General features: G+C 36.7%; 1 protein-coding gene across 6 annotated transcripts in view; it reads left to right on the top strand.

Moving 5' to 3' along the window:
* FIRRM (FIGNL1 interacting regulator of recombination and mitosis) overlaps positions 1–20,433 on the top strand; it is a 57,376-nt gene that overhangs the window by 5,087 nt on the left and 31,856 nt on the right. For 2 of the 6 annotated variants that reach the window (XR_010141055.1, XM_009241071.4), the window contains exons 3-8: positions 700–788; positions 2,421–2,525; positions 2,970–3,110; positions 3,880–4,045; positions 5,809–5,893; positions 7,583–7,721. Coding sequence is in view for 3 of the 6 variants with exons in the window: in XM_009241071.4 (XP_009239346.2) it covers positions 700–788; positions 2,421–2,525; positions 2,970–3,110; positions 3,880–4,045; positions 5,809–5,893; positions 7,583–7,721 (725 nt within the window). In the remaining 3 variants the exon portion in view is untranslated. Of the gene's footprint in view, positions 1–699; positions 789–2,420; positions 2,526–2,969; positions 3,111–3,879; positions 4,046–4,513; positions 4,603–5,808; positions 5,894–7,582; positions 7,722–20,433 lie in introns of those variants that run through there. The other 4 variants (XR_010141058.1, XR_010141057.1, XM_054525604.2 and 1 more) reach the window with 4 other exon arrangements.

Below are 20,433 nucleotides of genomic sequence, written 5' to 3'. Positions count from 1 at the left end.
GCGTGCTACCATGCCTGGCTAATTTTCTATTTATATATTTATTTTTTGGTAGTCATGAGGTCTTTTCATGTTTCCCAGGTTGGTCTTTAACTCCTGGGCTCAGGCAATCCTCCTGCTTCAGCCACCCAAAGTGTTGGGATTACAGGCATGAGCCACCATGCGTGGCATAATTTTTTTTAAGTAAATTATTTTTTTATCTTGAGTATAGAAGTGATTCATGTTCATTGTGGAAAATATGAAACATATAGAAAAACAGAAAAGATTACAAAACATCTAATCTGAAATGGTTAAGATTATGATGAGAACAGACTCATCTCATTTCCGTATATTCCTGCCAGCCTATCCATCATTCTTTGTACATGTTTATCTATATTAAAATTGGTGTTATATTTTGGAAACTTTTTGTTTAACTACATTGTGAACATTTTTCGTGTTTTAAAATGTCATTTTAATGATGACAGATCCTATTCAATAGATGTACACACACCTATTTAACTGGTCCACAATTGTTGGATATGTAGGTTGTTTCCTTTCTCTTTTTTTTTTTTTTTGGCTATTAATAGTTTCTCTATATAGAATGTGGTATTTTGAAAGTGTATCAAGCTTTAGATTGGTAGTATTCTTGCATTTAATAAAGGGCAGTGGCCTTTGTTGACTGACATGACAATATTTTTATAAAATATGTTATTTGCTTTACAGAAATTTTGAAAATTATTGTAGAAATGTTTTTACCTCATATGAACCACCTGACGTTGGAACAGACTTTCTTTTCACAAGTGTTACCAAAGGTATAATACTATTACCTGAAAATACATGTTATAAGGAATCTAGCCTCAGTCTTAGATAATTTATTATTAATTACGGCTCTGTTTTTCTAATATATCAAATATATTCAAAATAAAAATAAGGAGTAAGTAGATTTCATGTGAGATTATAATGGTGTTAGTGTGATCATTAGGCAGTTAAAAACTGTTATAGGCCGGGCACGGTGGCTCATGCCTGTAATCCCAGCACTCTGGGAGGCTGAGGTGGGCAGATCATCTGAGGTCAGGAGTTCGAGACCACCCATGGTCAACATGATGAAACCTCATCTCTACTAAAAATACAAAAAATTAGCTGGACGTGGTGGTGGGTGCCTGTAATCCCAGCTACTTGGGAGGCTGAGACAGGAGAATTGCTTGAGCCTGGGAGGCGGAGGTTGCATTGAGTCAAGATCGTGCCATTGCACTCCAGCCTGGGCAATAAGAGCAATGCTCCGTCTCAAAAAAGAAAAAGAAAAAACTTATATTTTCAGATTGTGTGGTTCTTTTACTAACTGAACTTAAATTATTTATAGTCAATTTTAAATGCTCTTGTATTTTAAAGCCACTGTACTCCAGCCTGGGTGACAGAGTGAAACCCTCAATTCAAAAAAAAAAAAAAGAAAAGCTGGAATATTGGCAAAATCAAGTAACTAAGAGAAAACATTAAATTCACAGAATACATTATTACATTTTAGATATATACGGTATATGTTTTCTCTGAAAAGCACAAGCATACTTTTTTTGTTTTAAATGGAACTAAAGATACTTTGGTGCCAAAATGAAACATTATTTGTGATTAATCTCTTATTGAAATGGGTTTCTAACTTTAGCTTTTAAACATAATCTTTCAAATTTCTTGTACTCATAGTCACTTGATGATTCTGTATCTGAAGTATTTCTTAGAATTTGTTCTTGACCACCAGAAAAAGATTCAACTGTTACATAGATGAAAATGGATGTTGAGTGTTAACAGGCCTATGGGAAACAGTATTTTCTTTAACTACATTGTATTGTTGACTATGTTGCTATTCTTGTAATGTTTAGGTCATTTAAATTGTTAGAAAGATCCAAGTATTAAGATCTAGGGTGGCTAACTTTTCACAGACAAAAAGCTTGTTTGTAAGGTCATTTACTATACCCTTAATTCAGGAAGGTTAGCTTGAATTGGGTCAAAAGGAAACTGTTAGAAAATAAGTGAGTAGTGAATAGGCGATTCAGTGCAAATTCCTTCCAGAAAATACCCTTGTAAATGACTATATGAATGTGGATTCTTCAAGACAGTCAAATTTATTGTGCAAAAGTAATACTTTTATTTTTTGCATCTCTAAAACATGAACTTTGAGTGATTTTTTAAAAAAATTGATGCTATTAAATAGATTCAAACCATAGAAATGGAAAATAAATTTCTGTTTGGGGCTTTTGGGGGGATTATATTGTAAAAATACCTTTTCTCTATATTTTGTGCTTAATTGGGTACAATTGTTAAGCTAGATGATAGCCCGTGGATGTTACTAGTGCAAATTCAAATTATCGTATTGTGTTTTCTCTGTAAAGTTTTGTCTTGTCTTTTCTAGTGATTTCTCTTATTCCTGTTTATTACTTGATTTGTTTTTACAGACTGTGAAATTATTTGATGACATGATGTATGAATTAACCAGTCAAGCCAGAGGACTGTCAAGCCAAAATTTGGAAATCCAGACCACTCTAAGGAATATTTTACAAGTAAGTCAAATGTATTAGAAAGCAGGAGAGAGAGGGAGCTTAAAGAATGTCAAAATTTTTATACTGATACTGATTAGCTATGTATTCTTATGTAATGGCCTAATGTTGGAATTAAATTTATAGAATTAAAGACGTGAATATAGAAACATGAATTCTGAATAATAAACTCCTATAAGAAGACAAGTCATCAAGCTAGCTGACCCTACCTTTATTTTCAAGGGATATGTGTAGAACACCTGCCATGTGTTTTGAAGTTTGTGTTAGGATTCTAAATGGCTAGACAGTTGTTCCAGTATTTGTAGTTCTGATAGACTAAAGTTCTGTGAAAAGAGGAACAGACTGTGTTTTGTTCACTGCTGTATTTGTAGCACCCAGCATAGTGACTAATACCTTTTCAGCGCACAAAAAATATGTTCTAAATGAAATTTCCTTCCTTATTCACAGACGATGGTGCAGCTCTTAGGAGCTCTTACAGGATGTGTTCAGCATGTCTGTGCCACACAGGAATCCATCATTTTGGAAAATATTCAGAGTCTCCCCTCCTCAGTCCTTCATATAATTAAAAGCACATTTGTGCATTGTAAGGTGAGTAGAGGTCTAATTATACTTTGAATGGTATATAATCAATGTGCATAGGGGCTGAGTAAAATAATGTTTGTATAAGATTTTACATTTTAGTCTATATTATTGAAATAAACTTTCCCATAGAATAAAGAACATGTAAGTAAATAATTGTTGCAAAAAAAGTGGTTTTAAGGAAGTCATTAAAAGTGGCTTTTTGGGGTTTTTTAGTTTTATCTTATTTCCTCTCTATAAAGAGAGAAGTTTTAAGAATTTGTGTTGAGACAGACACAGGGATCCTGAAATAGCTATGTCATGTTGCATTGATCAATATTCAATTACCATTATGATTAGATGTCAGAATTTCCTTTTATAAAGGGAAGTTAATCCTTATTTAGTCCATCTCTACATGCCAAAGGTAGCCTTGAGGCACAAAAGCTTGCCTGGAATTTATGGGTCACAGACAGTTTTAATATTGCTATTTGTTGGGCGAATGAAAATCACTAGTTAATTAATACCTCTCTTTGCTGATAGGATGCTAAAAATGTCATGCACCTGGCCTAATGTTACCCTTTTTTAGTTCTGTATTTGCAAGGTCATGGAAGTCAGAAATAATATTTTATACATGCTTCCATCTCTTGAAGCACACTATATTTAATGGATGTTCACTAAACAATGAATGAATATGTGATTCAGTAAATTTATGATCTCTAATAGTATGAATTAAAGTAAATTTGGCTCTTGAGCTTTTTATGATTTGTTTTTTCTCTCATTTTTATTTATCCATAATCAGAATAGTGAATCTGTGTATTCTGGGTGTTTACACCTAGTTTCAGACCTTCTCCAGGCTCTTTTCAAGGAGGCCTATTCTCTCCAAAAGCAGTTAATGGAACTGCTGGACATGGTTTGCATGGACCCTTTAGTAGATGAAAATGATGATATCTTGAATATGGTAATAGGTGAGTGAAGAAAACTTTCTGCTTAGTATATGGTGACTATAAATCATGTATCAGTTAAAATTGTCTCTAATGATTCATGTTATTTTCTTACTAATTATGCATTAAAATTGATTTAAATCTTACCAAATAAATTTTTAATCTTTAAATTTGGAATTTGTAAAATTTATTTTGGGTGCCTTAACCTAGATTTGCGTATTTAGTTACTGTAATTTCTCCACAATGATTAACTTATATAACTTTATAATCTCTGAGGTTGTCCATATTCAGAGACAATAACTTTCACATATTTTTAACCATAACTGATATTGAGATGCAGTTTATATTTCCTTCCAGAATACATATAAATACGTGCATATGTGTATGTAAATATGTCTATTCTCATATACATATTATAATGAAATATCTCATTTTACATGTGATGCACTTTATACTAGTTTATTTTTATTTTATTTTATTTTTCTGAGACAGAGTCTCACTCTGTCGCCCAGGCTGGAGTGCAGTGGCACAATCTCGGCTCACTGCAACCTCGCCTCCCGGACTCAAGCAATTCTCCTGCCTCAGACTCGTGAGTAGCTGGGATTATAGGTGTCCACCACCACACCTGGCTAATTTTTGTATTTTTAGTAGAGACGGGGTTTCACCATGTTGGCCAGGCTGGTCTTGAACTCCTGACCTCAAGTAATCCACCTGCCTCAGCCTCCCAAAGTGCTGGGATTACAGGCATGAGCCACCGTGCCCAGCCAATACTAGTTTATTTTTAAAGAATTGCTGGTCGTAACACACTTCATTGATTTTATCACTCATTAATGGATTATGAACAATAGTTTGAAAAACAATATAAAGGCAAAGTTTGCATTCAAAACTTTGGTATAAAGAGACTAAGTTGGTTTTGTGCAGTGTATCAGGCACCTGTTGCTCTGCAACACACCACCTCAAAATCTCTTTATTCACTATTTATTTATTCATGATTCTGTAAATCTGCAATTTAGGGTGGGATGCTCTGAGACAACTTTCTCTGATCCACCTGGGGCACTAGCTCACCCATGTGACTTCAGTGACTTCATTCACATCTGGCTGTTGGCAGAGGCAGAAGTACTTGAGAAAGCCATGTGCATCATCCAGCAGGCTCACCCCATCTCAGATACCTGATGCCAGTGGTTTCAGGGTTTCTAAGAGTAGCAAAAGTGTGAGCAGGTCACTGTATGCTAGCACTTCTCAAGTTTCTGCTTGCCTTAATTTTATTGTTGTCCCCCGGGCCACAGCAGGTCATAGCGTTTAGCCCAGAGGCATTGTGGAAAAGTGTGGATTCACAAAGGGCAGTCATTGTGGCCATTTTTATAAATAATCTACCACAGGCTGAGTAAAAGCCTTGCATGAATACCATGGAAATTAATTTGAATTCTTCCTTTTTAGATTTTCTTTCCTTAGCAATTTGTTTTGTCATTTTGGATTAGAATTATATCTGTAGAATATTTCAGTTATAATAGGGTACAACTTTTATTCCACTGAACATCTTTAGTTTTATTTAGGTCATCTGGTAGGTATAAACTTCAAAAGTTAATATTCAATATTTATAAAAACCATTAACAAGTGTGACACTTAAATAGTTTAAATAATTCTTTTGACACAACTATTTCCAAATTGTGTTACATATTTTAATTCAATCAAATGTTGAAAGTGTTCAGTAGATAGTTTTAATTATTGGAGAAACTCACCCCCATGACATTTGGATGTCTTAAAAGTTCTGTTATCTTTCTTTGCAGTTATTCATTCTTTATTGGATATCTGCTCTGTTATTTCCAGTATGGACCATGCATTTCATGCCAATACTTGGAAGTTTATAATTAAGTAAGTTTGTTTGTTATTTTTTACTTTTTAGAAAATGTTTTCCATATTCCCCAATCTTAATTATTCATGATTCTTTAGATTGCATTTGAAACATTTTGTGTGAATTTAATGTTCACTGACACTGCTGTCTGATAATCCAGACATGTAGCGCTCAAGCCAAGTTGGACTTCTTTACCCTGTGGCCTCTAAACTTAAAAAAAGTGTTCTTCCTAGTTAGCTAGTACTTCAGAAATAATGGGCCATGGGCCAGACTAGAACTTAACCACTTTCCTGCTGCTATTGTTGTTTAACCAGCTATCAAGTATCCTATTTCTAGGATAAGATAAATTGATAACTATAATTAAAACTGAATATAATCTTTTCATTAGGTACTTTTAAGTTGTTCACGCTTAATTCCATTTGTACAGTAATTTTAACTTTCTGAAACTGAAGCATTTTAAAGGTTCACCAGGGATAGTGCCCATAGTGTTCATCAGATTCTTAGGGGTGAGAGGAGATGTGGTTGAGATGTAAAAATGGTTAAGAATATCTACTTTATACACATACATAAAACATTAAAGGTCAGTGTATTTTCAGGTCTTAGGTGCTTTTCTTGTACTACCAGGACATTAAGTTGCCATTCAGTGGTTAAGAGTGTTGCCTGGGAGCTGTATCACTGTGCTTAAATCCATTCTTGAAATCATTTACTCCTTCTGAGCCCTTGGGCTATTTGGTTAATTTCTCTGAACGTTAGTTTGCTCATCTGAAAATGGAAATAATAATAGCAACTTCTTGACAGGGTTATAGTGAGAATCGAGTTCATCACTGTGAAATGCTTAGAAATGTGCATGACACATAGTTAATGCTCAAGGAATTAGCCACATCACTATCATCATCACTAATTATCTTCCACTCTTACCCTCTTCCAGTTCATTTTCTACCCAGCAGAATGATCTTTTAAAAAGTAAATCAGATCATGTCACTCTATTGCTTAAAGTCTGTCCCATTTTACTAAGAATAACAACCTAATCCTCTGTGGACGCTGCCTCCTTCACCAGCCTGTCTCATGCTGCTCTCCCTACTCTTAGTTCCTCAAACATACCAAACTCTCCTGTCCCAGAGCATTTTCGTGGTTTTTCCATCTGCCTAGGATGCTTCTCTCTCCTATTGTATACCTTGCTAACTCCTACTTACTGTCTTTCAGTTCTCAGCTTAAGAGTTATATCTTCATGATAACATTCTGTGATATCCTTACCCTAAGAATAAGTTAGATTGATATCCTTACCCTAAGAATAAGTTAGATTAGGTCTCTCTATTGTAGCACCTTAGACTCTGTCATTTGACAAATCACAGCCCTAATTAATTATTCTTAAACTTATTTAACGTTCTCTCTCATGCTAGACCACAAGTTTCATGCAGGTAAGGCAGAGATTGTGTCCATTTGTTAGACCCCTTTGTCTCCAGGGCTTGGTAGAATGCCTCGTACATAGTAAGAATTCAATTAATATTTTACACAGAGAAAAATCAGCAACTTATTTAAACAAATATAACTGCTTCAGAGGTAAACTGGGCGCATCTTAGTTATATTATGTGATATATGATGCTTTGTGTTTTTTTTTAAATGTTCTATAAGGTAGATATTGTTAGTGGTGTTAAGTTACTTGATGTGTTACTTGTGGTGATTGTATTCTTTTCTTTTTATTCATTTAGGCAGAGCCTTAAGCACCAGTCCATAATAAAAAGCCAGTTGAAACACAAAGATATAATTACTAGCTTGTGTGAAGACATTCTTTTCTCCTTCCATTCTTGTTTACAGTTAGCTGAGCAGATGACACAGTCAGATGCACAGGTAAAATTTGGGCTAATAGCATTTTAAACAGCAACTCTTATTTTCTTTGGCAGTTAGTAAATCTCATTTGAATGTCTGGGTCAGTCTATTTAAGAGGATTTTAATTTATTTCATTTGGGTGTTTTTTTTGATCTGTGGGATTATTTATAGCCCATAATTACTTTTCACCCAGAGCATTGCATTAGATTCCTAACTGCTGTCATTGCCTCTGGGGTCTACCTGGCTCCCTCTTTGCATTGTAACTGGTTGGTCACAGCATTCTTCTCAGAATCCTTTCATTCTTTTCTGCATGAGAACAAAAATTCTTTTGTTCATATTTATATAAAATCTGATATAGCTGCAATCAATCTTGCATTTTTTCTTCACCAATGCATTGCAACCTTTAGGGATATAAGTATGTTTGTGCGTGTATATGTATGTATCAGTCTTTTAAATTTGATATATTCATACATTTGTTTTTATTTCGAAAAGTTAGAGTGTTGAATTGGTATCCCATTTATGAAACATTATATTCTAAAAATTTGTAGTACGATTATTGGGAATTATAAGTCATTTTCCTGTAACACTGTTGTACATAGTACCTTTTGCTTTCAGACTAGCCCTCTAATTTTATTTAACTATAATAGTCCTAAATTATAAGATTAATAGTACTCAGGACCTAACAGTTATATGTAAATTTTTTTTTTTTTTTTTTTTTGAGACGGCCTCTCACTCTGTCACCCAAGCTGGAGTGCAGTGGTACGACCTTGGCTCACTGCAGCCTCTGCCTCACGGGTTCAAGGGATCGTTCTGCCTTAGCCTCCTGAGTAGCTGGGATTATAGGTGCCTGCCACCACGCCTGGCTAATTTTTTTAGTAGAGATGAGGTTTTGCCATGTTGGCCAGGCTGGTCTCGAACTCCTGACCTCAAGTGGGCCACCTGCCTTGGCCACCCAAAGTGCTGGGATTACAGGTGTGAGCCACTGCACCCAGCCTATGTGTGATAATTTTAATGGGACCATGAATTGAATATTTCTTCTTTGAATAGCAATGACAGAGCCCCTTCTGTTGTGCATCTGCAAGCTGATACAGGGAATTCCTTTGTACCTGCATTCTTCCCTGCCAGTCAGCTATGGGGATGAAAGTGTAGGGGTTCATCCAAGTCCTAAAACTGGTAGCAACTCCTAGGGCAGGGCTGATCTGGAAGAACAGACTGTAGGGGAGGGTGGAACTTTAGAAAGAAGTTCTGAAGGTAGTAAGAAGGAAATGAGGAGTAGTGTTAGGAAGGGGCTAACTTTTTTCTTCTTGCTTCTCTTCTTTATCTCACCTGCCCCCTCCCCTTATATCCCTTCTTCCTTTTTCCCTTTCCTTTTTTGTCCTCACTTCATTTGTGCATCCTTTCTGATTCCTCTTACCTTGCTAAAGGGAGAAGTTTGTTTGGGTATCCTATATCAAAGGCAGGAAGGTTGTTTTCTTCTTTACCTTTATCCTATAGATTCATATTCTCAACCCCGACCTCCTTTTTCAGTTTCCTTCTTGCTTCTCTTGACACCACAGACTGCAGCTAGTACTTGGAGAGGAAAATTAAACAGAGATACTTGGATCAGGAGTAAGATGAAGAAAGCCTAAGCAACAGTATAGTCTATAGTGGCAAGAGAGAGTATGGGGGCTGCTTAGCCAGGGTGGCTGTACATAAAGTATATTTTCAGTTTATATAAACTGCTTATAGATGGAAATCAGAAAATTTAAATTCTCTTAACTGTCCAAGAAAATTCTTATATTTTTACTCATTTGTTCAAATTTGGGACTGATGAATGTGACCATTTCTGCTTACTGTCCATTGCCTGAAATGGAGCTTTGAGGTGGACTGTATAATTTCTTCAATCTTAACTCCAAATTCTGATCAGCGACGCCCTCTGCTGTTCACTGTTAATATTTATTTACCAATCAAAGTGAAGTATTGAAGTTTTCCAAGCAGTTTTCACTTTGTGTCTTAGTCCATTTAGGCTGCTATAACAAAATCCCTTAAACTGGGTAAGGGATTATAAATATTAGAAATTTATCTCTCACAGTTCTGGAAGCTGGGAAGCCCAATATCAAGGCACCAGTAGATTTGGTGTCTAGCGAGGGTGTGCTCTCTGCTTCAAAGATGGCCCCTTGTTGCTGCATCCTCACTTAATGCAAGGGGCAGGATAGCTCCCTTCAACCTCTTTTATAAGGGTACTTATGTCATTCATGAGGGCAGAGCCCTCGTGACTTAATCACTTCCCCAAAGGCCCCACCTCTTAATAGTATCACATTGGATGTTAGGTGTCTGGGAGGACACCAGTCTTCAAGCCATATCATCTCACTTGGAAAAAAGTAAAAATAAAACCAGTAGATTTAATTAATATTACACTATTTATAGAAGCATGTGATGTATCATTCCTTGTATTAATTTCCTGGGGTTGCTGTAACAAGTTACCACAAACTAGGTGACTTAAAACAATAGAATTTTATTCTCTCACATTTCTAGAGGCAGAAGTTCACAGTGTGTCAGTAGGGCCATGTTCTCTGGAAGGCTTTAGGGGAGAATATATTTCATATCTTTCTCTTAGCTTCTGGGTGTCACTGGCAGTCCTTAGCTTACTTTGGCTTTCTGTGTCTTCACATCATCTTTTTATAAGAACACCAGTGATAGTGATTAGGGGCATACCTTACTTTAGTATGACCTCATCTTAACTAATTATGTCTTCAATAACCCTAATTCCAAATAAGGCCACATTCTGAAGTATTGGGAGTTAGAACTTAAAGCTTTTTGGGAGGGACACAGTTCAACCCGTAACAACCCCTAAAATCGATATTTATTCTCAATTAAGTCTTGAAATTGGTTTCAAAAAGACAATATTCTATTAGAGTTTTTAATGTATAGTTTTAACATATAGTTCTTTAGCCCCCAATTATTTAGTTTTTCTATAAACATAGGGAAATTTATTTGTGTGGCCCTTAGAACTAATTTAATTTCCACTCTAATTCCTACTTATGTTTATATAATGCTTTTAGAAATTTGTATTCAGAAAATAAACATATACTATTATATCTGTTGCCTACACTTAGATTTTATTGCCTGCTACATTTAAATTTTATTAGTATTTTAATTGTTTTATTAAAGAAAGATTGTGCCTGTAATCTCAGCACTTTTGAGAGGCCAAGGCAGAAGGATTGCTTGAGCCCAGGAGTTCGAGACCAGCCTAGGCAACACAGGGAGACCCCCATCTCTACAAAAAATAAAAAAATTCTCCAGGCCTCATGGCACATACCTGTAGTTCTAGTTTCTTGGGAGACTGGGGTGGGAGGATGCATTGAGCCCAGGAGATTGAGGCTGCAGTGAGCCATGATCAGGCCACTGTACTCTAGCTTGGTCAACAGAGTGAGAGCCTGTCTAGATAGATAGATAGATAGATGATAGATAGATAGATAGATAGAAACAAAGAAAGAAAGAATGGTGCTAATATTTTAAAGCATTGAAAAATGGTCTTCCTTGCTTATATTACCCACACCTTCTTTGTTGGCATTAAGATGCAAACTTTGTTTTAAACAGTTGAGTAAATCAAAGATGGGACTGTTAAGTTATTTGTGTTATTTACTTGCTTTTTGAAAATGTAAAAATAAAACTCTGGGTTTAATTAGTAGTATGCTATTTAGTAATGAAGTAAAGCTAGAGGCTTCGAACAAATCTTGTGTAATTTCCTCTTGAATGAGAGAGAAAATTTAAAGTAAGCAAACAAATAAGTTGTGTGTCACCACTCATTCAGTCATTTAACAAGTATTTCCAGAGTGCTTATTCTGTGCCAGGAAATGTTGTAGGTGCCCTCAACAACTTAGAGTCTAGCTTGAGACACAGATAAGTAGGTAATTATTATAGAATGGTATGATCTTTGGAGGACTGGGTATTGGCTGGCTTATGGGAGTACAAGATAGGTACCCAGTGATGAAGTCAGGAAAGGTTTGTTATGGTGATATGATGACGTCTATGCTGATTATAAAGTCAGTGTAGATTAAACTTTGTGCTTTTAAATTTGCATAGCACTGTATTAGAGAGTTCATGTTCAAAATAATCGAAAAGGCTGAGTGTGGTGGCCCATGGCTGTAATCCCAGCACTTTGGGAGGCCAAGGTGGGCAGATTGCTTGAGCTAGGAGTTCGAGACCAGGCTGGCCAACATGGTGAAACCCCATCTGTACTAAAAATACAAAAATTAGCCAGGAGTGATGGTGCGCACCTGTAATCCCAGCTACTTGGGAGGCTGAGGCAGGAGGATCACTTGAACCCAGGAGGTGGAGGTTGAAGTAAGCCGAGGTCATGCCACTGCACTCCAGTCTGGGCAACAGAGTGAGACTCCATCTCAAAAAAAAATGATCAAAGAAGGGTGAATTTTCATCTACCCTATTTCTGCTGAGGAAAATGGACTATTTTCAAATATTTTTAATAAGGGTCAAAATGAGGGATCATATTCCATTAGCGAACCATCCGACTCTGTTTTGATTGGGTTTAATGAAGATTTTGCTATATTGGAAAAGAAACATAGCCAATTAACATATAAGTTAAGATATGTTATTTTCATGTGAAATAATTCACAAATTAAAGACAGTAATTTATTTGACTTAATTTTATGGCACTATTTAAAGCTGTTTGGATTATAGTGTGTATTATAAACTTGGGTGGTGGAACAACCAATATTTATTGAGCTAAGTTGCTTAAATGTCAGACACTGTTTAAATCTCACAATAATCCTCTATTAGCCTCATTGTAGATGAGAAAACTGGGCCACAGAAAGGTTTAATAACTTTCCCCAGGTCATATAGTAGTTGTAGTAGGACCAGGACTTAAATCCAGGCAGATGAATCTGTAGCCTTCCCTGCATACTATTGGCACTACCCACTGTTTTATCAATTTACAAATGTAATACGTAATCAGAAAACTCACACATATTACACAAGTATCTAACATGGAAGATGAAATCCTATTTTCGTCTACTAGAAAGAATCACAGGAAAGGTTTTGATTTATTTTGGGGGTGGGAGAAAAGTAACATTTAACGCATTTAAAAATAATGATAGGATTATGTTATCATTAGAGTCAATAGACAAATCTCTGAAAACAAAACGTTTTATTTGGGAGGAAATAATTGCACTTTGGAGCATTCATGCAGACCAATTGTTTGGTATGTCCACAGAAAAAAGAGAAGGTTAGCGGTCTTATAAAAAAGGAGAAATATTACATATAGCTCTTTAAGAAAGTCCATTGGCACTAGATTTGGGGAGCTGTCAAGCTCTGATTGGTGAGTGATGGCAATGGGTAACACTGGTCTTAGAGTTGCACCAGTTTCTTTCAGTAGCCCTTAGATAAAACTGGTTTCTGGTTACAGCAAGCAGTTTCAGCAGCCAGGCCTACAGAGAATTACATTTTGGGAGAAATGTTTTGTGCCCTGAGTGCTTTTCCCCTAGGCCTGTTGACTCTGTTTTAGTTGGGTATGACAAGAATGACTCAATTTGTGTAATTAATTTTTACATTATACAAATTGTTTACAATTTGATTTTTTACTTAACAGTTTATCCTTAGGGCTTTCTGTGTCCATGAAGATATATGTACCTGATTCTTATATGATTATACTATAAATTTATAGTTGACCCTTGAACAATGCAGGTCTGAACTACACAGGTCAACTTATGCAGATTTTTTTAAATTGTCATTTATTACCATAAAATAATACAAATCTATTATCAAAGGTTAAAATTTATCAAAACTTAGCATACAGAGACCATACATGGTACCATGCAGTTGAGAGAAATGTAAACAAAGGTAAAGATGCAGTGTTAAATCATAACTGCATGAAATTAACTGTCGTACATATTGTAGTACTATTAGGTTGTGCAAAAGTAATTGCAGTTTTTGCCATTATTTTCTATATATTCAATATACAATAATTTCATAGCCACTTCCTGTTGCTGTTACTGTGAACTCAAGTGTTGCAAGGCCATGTGATACTAACCATCCCCACATGAGCAGTTTGTCTCTCCAGTAAGTAAATTGCTTTTCTCAGTAAAAAGTTATCGCTTGAGGTGCCTCCATATTTTTTCATCATCTTTAATGCAATATGGTAAACCCATAAGAAGTGCCACTAGTGATCCTGGAAGTGCTCCCAAGAATTCCTTGATACATACTGTAAATTGAGGTCTGCAACTGCAGTTACCTGCCATTTCAGACAGATGATTCATCTTGTAAATAGACAGTGTTAATACATATAACATACAAAATATGTTAATCAGCTGTTTTTATTAGTAAGGCTTATAGTCAATGGTAGGCTATTAGTAGTTAAGTTTTGGGAAACTCAAAAGTTATACTCGGATTTTAGACCACATGGGGGTTGGCACCTCTAGACCCCATGTTGTTCAAAGGTCAACTGTATTTAGGTGTTCTCCACATGATGCACACTTGGTTCATTTCAGTTTTCACTATATAAAAAAAGTTTTTTGTTTTTTTTTTGTAAAGTGAAAGCAAGTTTATTAAGGAAGTAAAGGAATAAGGCCTCGCGCGGTGGCTCACGCCTGTAATCCCAGCACTTTGGGAGGCAGAGGTGAGTGGATCACGAGGTCAGGAGTTGGAGACCAGCCTGGCCAACGTGGTAAAACCCCATCTGTACTAAAAATACAAAAATTAGCTGGACACAGTGGTGGGCGCCTGTAATCCCAGCTACTCGGGAGGCTGAGGCAGGAGAATCTCTTGAACCCAGGAGGTGGAGATTGCAGTGAGCCGAGATTGTGCCACTGCACTCCAGCCTGGGTGACAGAGCAAGACTCTGTCTCAAAAAAAAAAAAAGAAAAGAATAAAGAATGGTTACTCCATAGGTGGAGCAACCCCAAAGTCTCCTGGTTGGCCACTTTTATGGCCATTTCCTGATTTATATGTTAAACAAGGGGTAGATTATTCCCTTTTTTGGGAAAGGGGTGGGCAATTCCCAGAACTAAGGGTTTCTCCCCTTTGTAGATCATATAGGGTAACTTCTGGTTGTTGCCAGGGTATTTGTAAACTGTGATGGAACTGATGGGATTATCTTTTATCATGCTAATGCATTATAATTAGTGTATAATGAGCAGTGAGGACAACCAGAAGTCACTTTTGTCACCATCTTAGATTTGGTGGGTTTTGGCCAGCTTCTCTACTGCATGCTGTTTTATCAGCAAGGTCTTTGTGACCTGTCTTGTGCTGACCTCCTATCTCATCCTGTGACTTAGGATGCCTAACCTGGAAATGCAGTCCTGTAGGTCTTGACCTCATTTTACCCAGCCCCTTTTCAAGATGGAGTCCTCTGGTTAAAACACCTCTGACATATTTCCCCCCCTCCCTTTTATAAGGGAACCCTTAATCCTAAGGGTTGTAGAGGGACAAATAGACATCTATAACTTCTTCGGGCTGAATAGGGATGATGATATTCCTGCCTAACTATTGGAGTCTCTTATATTCGGGGGAGAGAGGAGATCAGTGAGAAAGTGTCAGTGTGATGATGAGGGCCATTCATAACTCTCAATTCCAGAAAAAGGTGATATCTGGAAGATTAGTAAGTGTTCGATTTAATAAAACATTCAGTAATTCATATTCCTACACAGAATTATCTCGTATTCCTACACAGAGAACAACAGCAGTATATTCCACAACAGTAAAGCAAAATAAGTAAAATTATCCCAAGTAAACTAAATAAGAAGGCTTTCCATGAACTGGGCAACTGTTGGAAACCAAGCTGATTCCAGTATGGGCCCAGAATTAGAATACTGATCCAGATTTTCACATTACCATCCCTCTTGTTTCTTCTGAGCAGCAGCCAGAGATCACTGGTTGGTTCACAGGAATAAGCAGGGTTAGTCTAAATTGCAGAAAAAAACCTCAAAAACAACTGATGAGAACAACACTCAAAAACACCTAATAACAGGTGTACCATAGTTTTTGAAACATAATTTTTTTCTCTCTCTCCAGTCTCCCATTTTTACTAAAGGAAAATCGTGATAAGACTGATTTGCTTTTTTATACTTGGCCTGATTATCTGTATAAAGTACAGCAAGAATAATTATTTTTCACATGGGCTTTTTAAAATTGGCTTTGACGGAACTCTTGTTTCATAAGGAAACTCAGATAAGACTTTTTAAAATATGAATTGGATAAATTCCTTTCCTCTTGAGGTCCCAAGATAACTTGGGGCTCCTGGGCCTGTCAGAAAGTGACATTCTTTACTTACCGCAGGTAAGGAACCCTGTACAGGGACTGCATAAACAAGGTGTGAGGCAAGTTTTCCCAAGGGCCTTTATTGGCTTTATAAGTCAAGTTTGATTCCTTAAAGGAAAGCACACTATTCCAGCCAAAGCCTTGGTAAAATAACCAGTTTCTCCAGTTGTGTCCTGTTGCAAAAGAAAACATTCATATTGCACTTATGCAAATAACTATATTGCCGTAAGTTAAGAATATTCACAAATAGGTTCCAAATTCTGGAGAAATCAGAAACAAATATGCTCCAAATTTTATTCACAGCGATATACTTCACTCAATTGTTAAACAGCTCAAAGAAAAGCTCACAACAGCTCAAAAGAAGTTTTCTTGACTCTGAAAAATAAAAGAATCAGCAACATTTTAAACAAAAAGTAAAAAAAAAAAAATTACTTCAGTCTTCTATTAGTTCAGTCCATGTAGTTAACGCTTGCCCTGTTTGAAATCCACGAACACTCCATCTCTTCATGAAAGTCCTGAAAATTTCTTTTCTCTAATGTCATAATTGCCAAAGTTATCAGAAACCTGCATTGAAAAGCACCTGTCAAAGTCCCGTAGCTGATTAAAAATCAACTTTTGATTAAAACAAGACAACAATTGTCTGTGGATGACAAAAAGCCTTAGGGCAGCCCCTGTTAAAGCCATAATTGACGGGATTTTGGTTACTTCTGTGGCAGATAACAATTTTATATAACAATTATAATGTACATTAAGTCATATCAGAATTATAGTTGTTTCCCATAATTTTGGAACACATGCCAATAACATATTTATACAAATATAGCCCAAAGAAAGCCAAACATCATTTTATATTTGACTATGCTTCCTGTATGATTTTTATACCAAAAAAGCCAAGTTTCGCCTTTGCACTAGTGTCCTATTAATGTTAACCCCAATTCTTAATAAAACTGTATAGACAAATCTAATTTTAATCAGTATAAAATGTAATCAGTATAAAACTGTATAGACACATCTAAATTTTAATCAGTATAAAATTTAATCAGTATAAAATCTAATTTTAATCAATATAACCATAAGGTAAGATTCTCATAAACCATTTACAACTCTTTACAATTTTTGTTAAAGAGTAGATTATTGCTCTCAGGAAATCCTGTTGTGATTTTTTCCAGTGTTCAATTTATGGAAAAACTGAATAATACCCCTTTAACTTTAGCCAATATGTTCACACAGATTTTTTTTTTTTGCAAGATTAATTTTTTACAAATGTTGTACAACTTGCTCAAACCTTCAGCATTATCCTATTTAACTTAAAACAATCCTATCCCCCTTTAATCTAGGTCAAAAATCCACATTCCCATGCTTTCTTATAATCTTTTACCAAAAACACATTTCACTTTCCTTACATACCTGTAATGTAAAACTGTTTCTTCAGTAGTCTTCAATTACATATTAAAATGTTAACTCTTAGCAACTTTTACTTATGGTGGAAAACCTTGGTAAGTAAGGAATCTAATTATGTACTAGGTATGGAGCCTAGGACACAGAACAGAAGTGCAGGTAAGGTCTGACTCTTTCTAGCATAGCTAGGGGGCATGGCTAACACCACATGTCCCCAGGCCTTACCTAGAATCTGCTCCAAAGTTAAACAATTTTCAAAAGTCAAAGAAGCAGTTTATGGCCTTAAAGCATTTAGCAAACCTAATATCTAACCTGCCTAATTTAAACCATATGTCTTTATTTTGAAGATATTTTAATTTTACCAGTAATCTTTAAAACTGTTTCCCAGAAATTACTTAAGTCACATGAACTAAAAGGCATTCCACTTTTTACTTTTCTGACAAAATATTTAAGTGTTCATTATTTTTAAACCAGTTATCAAGCTCTTTTATATTTTGTACACAATACATATAAATACACAGAAGAAGAGATCCAGTAGTTATAAGATTTTTCATTTGCCAGTTTTATTTATTTAGTTATTTAGTTATTTATTTTGAGACAGAGTCTTGCTCTGTTGCCCATGCTGGAGTACAATGGCATGATCTTAGCACACTGGAACCTCCGCTTCCTGGGTTCAAGTAATTATCTTGCCTCAGCCTCCCAAGTAGCTGGGATTACAAGCATGAGCCACCACACCTGGCTAATTTTTGTGTTTTTAGTAGAGACAGGGTTTCGCCATGTTGGCCAGGCTGGTCTTGAACTACTGACCCCAAGTGATCTGCCTGCTTCAGCCTCCCAAAATGCTGGGATTACAGGTGTGAGCCATCACCCCTGGCTCATTTGCCAGTTTCTTAATTGGATTACTGGCTTTAGGGTAGAGCCCTTGGAGGAACAGGGTCAAGAAAGCATGCAGTTTCTACAGCCTAATAAGCAGGCACAGTTGGAACGCAAAACAGATCCCCCAAAATTAAGTGTCCCATTTGTATACTGGTTACTGGATTCCCAAAAGAGAAACACTATGGAACAAGGCAGTCCAATGATTTTACCATGTATTTCATTGCAAAGTAACCCAAAGCCAATCAGTCTATTCTGTGATCAGCCCATCACTCATGGGAGTTGTATCTCTCAATGGGGGTTGAGGGGAAGGTTGGGACATCCCCATACCTTCTACGTGGCCAAGAGCATGCTTCTGATCCAAATGTGCAAAGATCTGAGTATCCCCCTCGTGCCATTAGTTATCCCCAAAAGTATATTTCCTACCTAGTTATATACCAAAGCTCTGTGAAATAATTTATGATACCTCCAAAGTGAAAAACATCAGATAATGCAATGCAAAGCAGAACAGAACAGAGCCTTAGATTTTGAGAGGAATCTATCCACTTTTAATTCTTGGGGTTCCATGAGGAAAATAGAGGTTTTCACTAAAAAGGGATCTGTGGTGCCTCCTCTGTTTTCCGATGGAGTCCCAGGCTGTTAGAGCTTGAATGTCTACTTTCAATTAAGCTGACTTAACCACAACACTTTTAAAAACGTCCTTTTAAATCCCCTATTACGCGACTTTAGCCATGCCAAAGTGCGGATATTTCTGGCTTTTGAACGTTACCAAAGGTAACCTTCCAGGTGCTCAGAGAAAGAAAAATTCAAGACAGTTCATGGAGGGGAAGAGAATCAACAAATGGTAAAGGTCACACAGATATCAACCAGAAAGTACTCATTGCCTTTGCCAGATTGAACCCGGGCCGCCAGCCATTGTAAAATGGCAAAGCCTTAGCTGCTGAGCTCCAGCACTAGGCAATTTCCATTGTTCTTTCCAGAAGGAGCCCAGAGCAGCCAATTTTGAGCTTGCAAAGGCTCAAGATAATTTTTAGAGCTAATTAAAACATGAACCCCCAAATTCCTGTCCTCTGGTTGGTAGAGACAAAGAGCAAGTACTGCCATGTGGTTACAAGGTCAAGCTCCTAAGGACATTTTTCAACATGTGGTCTCTGGGCAAGATGAAAGAGTGGACAGTTGATCTGAGTAACAGAAAAGATAAGAAAGGGAAAGGAGAGAATGGGAGAAAAGCATTGCCTGTGGCAGGGTGGGGAAGGTGAAGAGCTCAGGGAGGCCTGAGAAAGACCCCTCCATTGCAGTGACACTGAATCAAGTTCAGGCAGCACTTGTCTGTAGTGAAGGGACCTTTTTCAGCAGTCCCATTAGCTCAAGTTTCCCCTTTTGGGGAGGATAAAAGCTCCCCATGTCCCATGATTCTGTACATGCCTAATCCTGTCACCCACAGCCGTCAGCAAGAGTGCAAGGCCAGGTAATCCAAAGAGAATAGCAGTTAACATCCCGTAGTGCCAAACCGGTTCCTAGCCAAGGGGGACTTTACTGAGGGGGATCTCTAACCCCCTAAATCTTAAGAAGGAGTCTAATTTTTCTAAGTTGGGCCGCAAACCAAAGTTCAGTCAAGCATCCTTTCCTTTTATTAAGAGGGGCGTTTAAACCCACCCTGTCTTAGGAGAGACTCTAACTCCTGTAAGTTAGGGCTCTAACCCAATCCTGTTCGTCACCTGGGTACCCCACCACTTAACGAAAGTTGACTAATTGGTGCTGGAGTCTACTTTTTCGGGCTGGAGGTTTCCTCAGTATTGTCCCTATAGGGTTTGCCAGGAAGTTATTACTGGAAAGGGGTCCTGATCCAGACCCCAAAAGAGGTCTGGATCTTGTGCAAGAAAGAATTCAAGGTGAATCCATAGAGTAAAATGAAAGCAAGTTTATGAAGAAAGTAAAGGAATAAAGAATGGCTACTCCATAGGCAGAGCAGCCAAAAATGTCACATTGCATACCTATGCTAGTATTTCTATAGACTATATTTCCAGAAATTGAATTGCTACTCAATTAAGGTGTTTTAACATTTCAACTTTTAATAATAATGTATTATTTTATGCTCCCACCAATGGTAAAAGAAAGTGCTTGTTAACTTACTTCCTTACTAGTGCAGGGATATTATCAGTCTTTTTAATCTTTGCTAAAGAAATAACCCTCAAACCTCCCCCTTCCT

Source organism: Pongo abelii, chromosome 1, assembly GCF_028885655.2.
Source record: "Pongo abelii isolate AG06213 chromosome 1, NHGRI_mPonAbe1-v2.0_pri, whole genome shotgun sequence".
NCBI lineage: Eukaryota > Metazoa > Chordata > Mammalia > Primates > Hominidae > Pongo > Pongo abelii.
Note: the sequence above shows the minus strand (reverse complement) of the source record. Positions and strands in the feature narration are given on the sequence as shown.